The sequence below is a fragment of the Helianthus annuus genome, chromosome 5 (genome assembly GCF_002127325.2).
Source record: "Helianthus annuus cultivar XRQ/B chromosome 5, HanXRQr2.0-SUNRISE, whole genome shotgun sequence".
Taxonomy (NCBI): domain Eukaryota; kingdom Viridiplantae; phylum Streptophyta; class Magnoliopsida; order Asterales; family Asteraceae; genus Helianthus; species Helianthus annuus.
The window spans coordinates 6,169,831-6,178,743 of NC_035437.2; the positions used below are offsets into that span (position 1 = coordinate 6,169,831).

General features: G+C 36.2%; 2 protein-coding genes across 2 annotated transcripts; both read left to right on the plus strand.

Moving 5' to 3' along the window:
- The first annotated feature begins 2,685 nt into the window (after window positions 1–2,685).
- LOC110942554 lies at window positions 2,686–6,517 on the plus strand. The gene is made up of 4 exons (XM_022184328.1): window positions 2,686–2,863; window positions 3,430–3,899; window positions 3,978–4,044; window positions 4,311–6,517. Exons 1-4 carry the CDS (start codon window positions 2,686–2,688, stop codon window positions 6,515–6,517), a joined length of 2,922 nt encoding a protein of 973 aa, XP_022040020.1.
- A 42-nt stretch (window positions 6,518–6,559) lies between these two features.
- Window positions 6,560–7,339, plus strand: LOC110942555. The gene has a single exon (XM_022184329.1). The coding sequence runs from the start codon at window positions 6,560–6,562 to the stop codon at window positions 7,337–7,339; it is 780 nt and encodes a 259-aa protein (XP_022040021.1).
- Window positions 7,340–8,913: the final 1,574 nt, after the last annotated feature.

The following is an 8,913-nucleotide window of genomic DNA, read 5'->3' on the forward strand; positions in this document are numbered from 1 at the left end:
TTGAACACTTAATAGGATATGTCTGATCATTTTTCCGTTGAAGAATTTTCATCATTGAGAAATGATAGAGCATGGTATAATATAATCTTTGTTAAGGTGGAGTTTATTTGGCATGACGTCGATGAAAAGAGATTAGTGGTTATTTTTCTTGATCAACACGTAAGAACATTATTTTAATTTACTTTGTGTTGTACGAGTAAGTGTTTTTCCACCACTATATTTCTTTTCTTTTTAGAGACAAAAAATTGTTGCGTTCGTCCCACAACATTTGATACACATATATAATGACGCGGCATTGATGGGTGGTTTTTTTTCCTTGAATCATTTCCAAATTGAGAATCTCAACTATCATGAGTGCCCAAAATACCAGAATTACGTGTTAGTTTGGTCCGAGAAAAAAATTGTCATCAACGAATATACAAAGCTTTCTTCACTTGTGCTTACGATTCCAAGGGGTGCTTCTTTATATCCATTGGTCCCTTCCATTATAGAATTGAAGCATGAAAGGAGACCTCAAATGGATATTGTTGGTACATATAAATTCTCTATCTATATTTTTTATTAAATATAGAAAACTTCATATATGTATGTATAATATATGGTGTATACGATTTGACTGATTTTGTTATAGATGTGGTTGGGAGAATAATAGAAGGCAAACGTGATCGATGTTGTTTTGAACTTTCTCTTCAAGACAAGATGTAAGTTATTATTTATTATTAACATATTACAAACATAATATTTATATTATATGTAAGAAAATATTATTATTAGAAGAACTTTAACCCAAAATCGTAATATACAGTGGTCACACAATACAATTGTTTTTGTCTGCCCTGAAGCCTTCCGATGTTATACGTTCCATTCGAGCCGTGCAACAAAGGTCTATCATATATGTATCACGTGTCAAGTTGGTTCATCTACCAGATAGTATGTTATGCTTTACACATGAACATTCTAAAAATTAGTTAGATTTAATGGCTCATGTAATTTAATAAAAATTATATTTTATTTGTTATTTCAGTTAATATTTTGAAGTCTACGGAGTTGAGTACGATTACGTACGAACCAGATATGGTCGAGGCACGGGATATTTAAATTATGGATCTTTATCCAAGTTTGTGTTTAAGTTAGAAACATTTGGTGTTGTTTTATGTTTAGTTGTTGAATATTAAAGTCTCTCTTAGTGTTTCGTGTTTTGCTTTTTGTTTCCCTCATATTGAAGTAATTGTAGAAGTATGCTTTACTTTGTTATTACAAGTATGTTATATTACTTGATTTACATGTAATGGTTACACCTACGTTTCACCAAACTATAATCTTCTTAGATTGGACAACTAAATAATCATTATCTGTGTTAAACAAAGGTATAACCATGGCTGACCTTCCTGTTCATACAATCGTGTTTGAGATATTAACGAGGGTGCCAGCGAAGGATGTAGGTTGTTCTAAGAGTGTATGTAAGCAATGGTATGCGTTACTGTCAACACAAGATTTCGTAAGGATACATTGTTCTCGCTCATTAGTTTCATCTAACCAGAGAGTTCTACTAATTGACGACCTAACATGCTCTGTTCGTCCGATCACCTCTAAATCCAATGACTATGAGCCAAGCTCCATAGTTACATTTCCATTCCATCACCAAAATAATGATGTCTCAATACTTTCACATTTGAATGGATTGTTGTGTGTTTGCTTCAATCATACATACGAGCTGCTTCTTTGGAATCCAACAACTACTGCTTTCAAGCGTTTGTCAACTCTTGATTCTCATGGATTCTATATAAATAACCTTGATGCCGTTGGTTTGAACGTTGACGCTCACGATGATTACAAGGTCTTGCATATAAAGCGTAGGAGTGGTGTACTTGGTGTCTATGTTTATTCTAGGGAAGTAGACTCTTGGAGAAATATTCCTTTCATAACAAGACAAGAGTACCTAAGCCCTCATTTCAATTGGTCAGCTGGCACATTTTGTGGTGGTACTCTATATTTCACTGTTTGCGAATGTTGGCTTGGAGGTACGAAAAAGGGTGATTTGTTTTGATGTTAATTCGGAGCAGTTCAAGGAGATAAGCTTTCCACCCGTTCCTTCTATAGGAATGGTTCAAGGTGTTTTAGTGAATGTAAAAAATGAGCTTCACATGTTTGCTAGCACTGGCATGTTTGAGATGACAATTGACCTATGGACGCTACAAGGGGATTACTGGATTAAGGTCTTATCATGTCCTCCGATCCCCCCGATATCATTGTCATTGTGGTGCGATATAGCACATTATGTGACAAATGGTAATTGGTTTGTGATGACAAAATTAGGGAAGTTGTTTACAATTGAAATGGATATGAAGCCCTTCGAATGTTTTTATCCCGTTTCTTGGTTTCGAGGTTTTAAGGGTGCGGTGTTTGTGGAGACCATTGTTTCACCAAGTATTTAGATTGGCTTTCACTTAATGTTATCATTATGTATGTCAATGTTTTAAGGATTTGTGTTTTTTTTTCTCTAAGTCACGATATTCGGTTTAAGTCATGTATTTTAATGTTATCATTATGTATTTCAATGTTATCATTCGGTTTGTTTTTCTGTAAGTTATGTGTTGGAATGTTGTAATGATTTGAGAATTTCATCATCTATGATAACTCTCTTTTATTTAATTTGCAAGGTATTTGTCATTTTATCAATTTACAATGACTAATGGACAACCAAACCCTCGTAATCATGCTTCTAGCTCGAGTGCATCTACTAAAGCTGAAAAACGAAAAGAGTATCAAAAAAGATACTATGCTGCACGCAAAGAAAATAACAAAGTATCTAAATTTGGGAGTGGTGATGCCTCCCAAAGTGCTTCATCAATATCTTTAATGAGTAATAGGTCAACAGAAAGGACACCATTAAGAAGTTTACAAACTAATATTACTCAATTTACACAAACAACAAATGAGAACGCCTCAAGTGTTTCTACTATAAAATGCAAGGAGTACAATAAAGGATGTTCTAATACATGAAACGAAAATGGAATGCATATTTCAAATGGCAGTCAAGTCAACCAAACCCCGATAGATGATGTTACGCCGACAACCACATTCCCATCTGTAATTGACGTAGTCAGGCATAGAACATCACGAGGTTTCTATTTATTTAACAATGATTTCTTTTTCGAACTTGACATCTTTTACCACCTTCATTACTTAATACACCAATTTTTTTAGGTATTTGAATTCATCCGCGTACTTTATTACCCCAATTTGCTGAAGTAGTTGATCAACCTTCCTTCCAAGATGGGAGCGTACAAGATGATCCTTATAATTTTGTTTACAATGGTGTACCTGGAGAGCATCGTGTTTTAAAGGAACGAGGTGCATGTCCTAATTGTGGAGCAAAACGATTTCAGTATGAATTTGATACCTTTTGTTGTATGAGTGGGAAAACAGTGTTAGCAAACTTAGAAATTCCAGAGGAATTGTACCGACTTTTCACATCTCAAGATGAAATTGGAGATATGTTTAGGCAAAACATCCGTGCTTATAACACCAATTTTTCTTTTGCCTCAATGGGTGTGACATTGGATGATACATTGAACAATATGAGAGACGGCGTATATACTTTTCATGCACATAAAGAAATATATCACAGAATCGACCAATTAGTTCCGAGGGACGGGACCCCTAGGTACTTGCAGTTGTATTTTTACGATCCTGATACTGAGTTAGATCACAGACTCCGATGGCCAAATCTTGATCGGCGTATTACTCAGATTTTAACACGTGTTCTTTCTACAAACCCATATGTCGATACGTTTAGAAGACTTGCGGAACTAGGACCTCTGGACAACTATAGAGTCACTTTGAATACTTCGGTTGAACTTGACCAAAGGGTGTACAACCGACCAACGACATCGGAGGTATATATAATATTATATTAATTACAATTATTTAATAGTATTGCTTATTTTACTTACTTATAGTTCACAATTATATAGGTTGCTGGCATTTGGGTTGAAGGTAATGACAATATCACTTCGTATAAACGAAGTATTGTTGTGTACGGTAGGTCTGAATATAGTCAAACTATTCAGCCGTAGTTCAGTTGTTACGATCCATTGTCGTATCCTCTATTTTTTCCTAATGGATAGTCGGGTTGGCATGGTAACATACCACATCACGGAGTATCAACCAATGAGGTTCGCAATAATGACAACATCGAAGGAGAAATGGAAGGTACCAATAATTTGTTATCCTTTTTTTAAGTGAAGATCATAAAAATAGCGTAATGTGTATTAACTGTTTGTTTTTAATACATCTTCATCGTTCAGAGGCAAACACACGAAGTGGTAGAACAACCGTGGCTATGCGAGAGTACTACTGTTACAAGTTCCAGATTCGATCTACCGATAATATGCTTTTGTTCGGTGGTAGGCTGCTACAGCAGTTTGTGGTTGATGTTTACATCAAAATTGAAACGTCACGCTTAGAATTTTGTGAGAGAAACCAGGCTAAGTTTCGGGCCGAATTGTACCAAGGTATTGTGGATTGCGTCAATACTGGTGAGGTTCATGCAAACAGAGTCGGGAAAAGAATTGTGTTGCCTGCATCTTTCATCGGGGGGCCTCGCGACATGCGACGTCGGTTTCTAGATGTGATGACGTTAGTTCAAGATGACGGCAAGCCTGATGTATTCCTTACAATGACATGTAATCCTAAGTGGCCTGAGATATGTGATAATTTACATGTTGTTCGAACTGCTACAGATCGTCCAGACCTTGTTTCAAGAGTGTTCCGGGCTAAATTAGAAGATCTTAAGGATCAACTCTTCAAGAAACATGTCCTCGGGGAAGTTAAGGCATACGTCTATGTCATTGAATTTCAAAAGCGGGGTTTGCCGCATGCACATTTTCTCCTAATCATGTACCCGCAACACAAGATCAATAACGCGGACCATTATGATAAGGTTGTGTGTGCTGAAATTCCTAACAAACTAACACATCCCATATTGCATGAGATGGTTGTCAAGCACATGATTCATGGTCCTTGCGGCAATTTACGATCAAGCAATCCTTGTATGCAGGGTGATCCTAAAATTTGTCGTTTTCGCTATCCTAGACAATTTAACGAACAGACGACACAAGAAGAAGATTCGTATCCGTTGTATCGAAGGAGAGACACCGGGATAAAAGTGGACCTACGAGGACAAACACTTGATAATAGATGGGTGGTCCCATATAACCCAAGGCTTTTGATGATGTTTAACTGTCACATGAATGTTGAAGTTTGCTCAAGTATAAAATCTGTGAAATATCTTTTCAAATATGTTTATAAAGGACATGACAAACAGGTTATTCAAGTCGATCAAAGTGAGCCAGGGATTGTTATTAATGAGATAAAAAGATTTCAAGATGCACGCTACATATCGCCCCCAGAGGCTATGTGGCGCATTTTTTCCTTCTCTCTTTCTCAAATCTTTCCTGCTGTTCTAGCCTTACAACTTCATCTCCCAAATAATCAGATGGTTAGATTTAGAGATGATGACTTGATGCCTAATATTGTTGATAGGGAAAGGGATAAGAGAACCATGCTAACAACATTTTTTGAGATAAATAGAAACGATGAAACAGCAAGGGTACATTTGTATAAAGATTTTCCAAAACACTTTACGTGGAATGGAGGCACACGCCGTTGGAGTCGTCGTCTCGGTAAAAAACAAAGAGGTCGTATCGTTTCCGCTAATCCAGCCGAAGGAGAAAGGTACTACTTACGCCTACTTTTGTCAAATGTCAGAGGGCCTACTTCTTTTGAACATCTTTGCACAGTTAATGGTCAACGGTGTGCGACATTTCGGAAAGCAGCTCTTGAGTTAGGCTTAATAGAAGACGATGAATATCTATCACAATGTCTCGAAGAAGCCTCTACGTTTCAGTTTCCCAATGCTCTTAGAAGGTTATTTGCGACCATAATGATTTTTTGCCAACTTGGAGATATTCGAAAGTTATGGAATGACCACTTTGATTCACTGTCTGAAGATCATCGGTTACACTGTCAAAGTATAGAACGAGTTCAAAATATGGTTCTTACCAAAATTAGTGTCTTGGTACAATCCATGGGTAGAAATTTCAATGAGTTCGACCTTCCTAAGATAACAGACGATGTTAACTTACAAGATGCAGGTTGTCGTGAGTTACAAGAAGAGTATGGGATTGTTTTGGAACCTGAACACTTGAGTGCCAAAGATTCACTTAATCCGGACCAAAAAAACGTGTTTGATGAGATCATGATGCTTGTTGATAATGATCTTCCAGGCGTGTTCTTTATTGATGGTCCAGGTGGAACTAGAAAAACATTTTTGTACATTGCCTTGCTTGCTGAAATTCGGTCACGTGGTCTTATTGCTCTCGCAACAGCTTCGTTAGGTGCAGCGGATAATAATATGCCAGGAGGTAGAACGGCTCACTCGAGATTCAAGATTCCTCTTAATCTTGAAAATAATTCAATGTGCAATATCAAAAAACAGAGTGGGGCCGCTTAACTGATTCGGTCTGCCAAAATAATCATATGGGATGAAGCGTCGATGGCTAAACGACAAGCGATAGAGGCAGTCGATCGTACATTCCAAGACATTATAGGTGTTAGTCTCCCATTTGGTGGAAAGATAATGGTTATGGGAGGTGACTTCAGACAGGTGTTGCCAGTTATTAAACGTGGCACTCGAGCACAGATTGTAGACTCCAGCGTACGAATGTCACCTCTTTGGTCTTTGACTAAGAAGATCCGGTTGACCATAAATATGAGAGCGCTAAAAGATCCATGGTTTTCTAAATTTCTTTTAAGAGTCGGCGATGGAACTGAAGAACCAATCGAAGGAAACTATATCCGCATACCCGATGACATGACAATTCAGTGCAACAACAGAGAAAACGCTATAAAAGAATTGATCCATGCCATCTTTCCATCAATTGAAGATAATGTATATTCTTCAGATTATATAATCTCTAGAGCAATATTGTCCACTAAAAATAATAGTGTTGACGAGATTAATAATCAAATGATTGAAATTTTTCAAGGGGAGGAAAAAGTTTATTACATTTTTGATGAAGCTGAAGACGATCAGCGCAACTTCTATCCGGTCGAGTTCTTAAACTCGCTAAATGTTAGTGGTTTGCCGCCTCATAAGCTTCGTTTAAAAATTGGATGCCCAATAATATTGTTACGTAATATCGATCCATCACATGGCCTGTGTAATGGCACGCGGTTGATATGTAAGGGTTTCATGCGAAATGTTATTGATGCGGAAATGCAGTCGGTCAACATGCCGGAAAAAGAGTTTTTTTTTTGCCAAGAATCCCTCTAACCCTTTCTGAAGATGACATGTTCCCATTCAAGCTGAAAAGAAAACAATTTCCAATTCGACTTAGCTTTTCCATGACGATTAATAAAGCTCAAGATCAAACAATTCCGAACATTGGTATTTATCTTCCGGATTCTGTATTTTCACATGGACAACTTTATGTCGCGTTATCAAGAGGGATTTCAAGACAAAGTACGAAGGTGTTGGTACATCTCGCCAAAGAATTCAAACAACGCGGAGTTTACACATCAAATGTTGTCTACCAGGAAGTGTTGCGTGATTAATTAATCGCATACGTATAAAAAAGAAGGTAAGTTAGTAGATTTTGTGCCTTATTTGCTTCCAGAAATTACCTTTTAATTACTATTTTAAACCACCTGTAGGCGTCTAACATTTTTTTATGTGTCGAAATCTGGTACAGTAGAGGAGAAGATACAAGAAAGTCATAAGCGAACGTATGTATTGGTAAAACAGGAAGAGATACAAGAGACTCCCCGCATGGTGTTTTTATTGTTTTGTCCAGCTACTTGACGGTTTTGAACTCTTCTTGTTTTTAATTACATCTACTTCCTTGTTTTGTACTATTCTTGTAGAAGATCACCAAATAATCGATAAACTAACAGAAAAACCAGTGCCATTATATCACGAATAAGAAAACTAACTTAAGTACTATACAATATTTCATGAGACGACGGATAAACTAACGGTAAACAATTATACTATTGTAAATTGCCACTCCTGCCGCATCGCGCGGGTAAGTGACTAGTATATATATATATATATATATATATATATATATATATATATATATATATATATATATATATATAATCGATAAACTAACAGAAAAACCAGTGCCATTATATCACGAATAAGAAAACTAACTTAAGTACTATACAATATTTCATGAGACGGCGGATAAACTAACGGTAAACAATTATACTATTGTAAATTGCCACTCCCGCCGCATCGCGCGGGTAAGTGACTAGTATATATATATATATATATATATATATATGGGGTACCGCTAAAATGAAAACTACCTCCAATTGTAAGAAATAACCACTTTCTAGCCTTTAGATCAAGAAAATGGATGGATGAGATTGAATGTAAAAAAAATTAATATTAAATAGATTTTGTCTTATTATATCTTTAATATTTTAATTCAAAAGAGTAGTATAGTAAAATAACTCTATTTTGTCTTTTTGTCTTTATCATTTTTTATTACTTTTTAGTTTTATTATATTACTTTTTATTTTTCAAGAAGAATTTTTTTATTAAAAGCATTTTTTAAATTCAGATTTTTTAACAAAGCGATTTTTTTTTGCGCGCCGGTTTTTGGCGTCCCAATTTACCGCGACGTTTTTTACATCCCGTTTTTTTTTCGCGGCGTTTTTATGCGCCGCATTCACGCCTCTTGTTTTTTACGCGCCGTTTTTTCAAGCGTCGTGTTTTACATGTTTTTTTAACGCGTCGTTTTTTACACGTTTTTTTACACGCCGTTTTTTCATGTTTTTTACACGTCGTTTTAATGCGCCGTTTTTTACACGTTTTTTGCGCGCCATTTTTATAGTCTG

Coding starts and splice junctions, on each gene's coding strand:
- LOC110942554 (XM_022184328.1), top strand. CDS start 2,686: ATGACTAATGGACAACCAAACCCTCGTAATCATGCTTCTAGCTCGAGT. Junction 3,900..3,977: donor ACCGACCAACGACATCGGAG/GTATATATAATA, acceptor ACAATTATATAG/GTTGCTGGCATTTGGGTTGA. Junction 4,045..4,310: donor ACGAAGTATTGTTGTGTACG/GTAGGTCTGAAT, acceptor TTCATCGTTCAG/AGGCAAACACACGAAGTGGT.
- LOC110942555 (XM_022184329.1), top strand. CDS start 6,560: ATGGCTAAACGACAAGCGATAGAGGCAGTCGATCGTACATTCCAAGAC.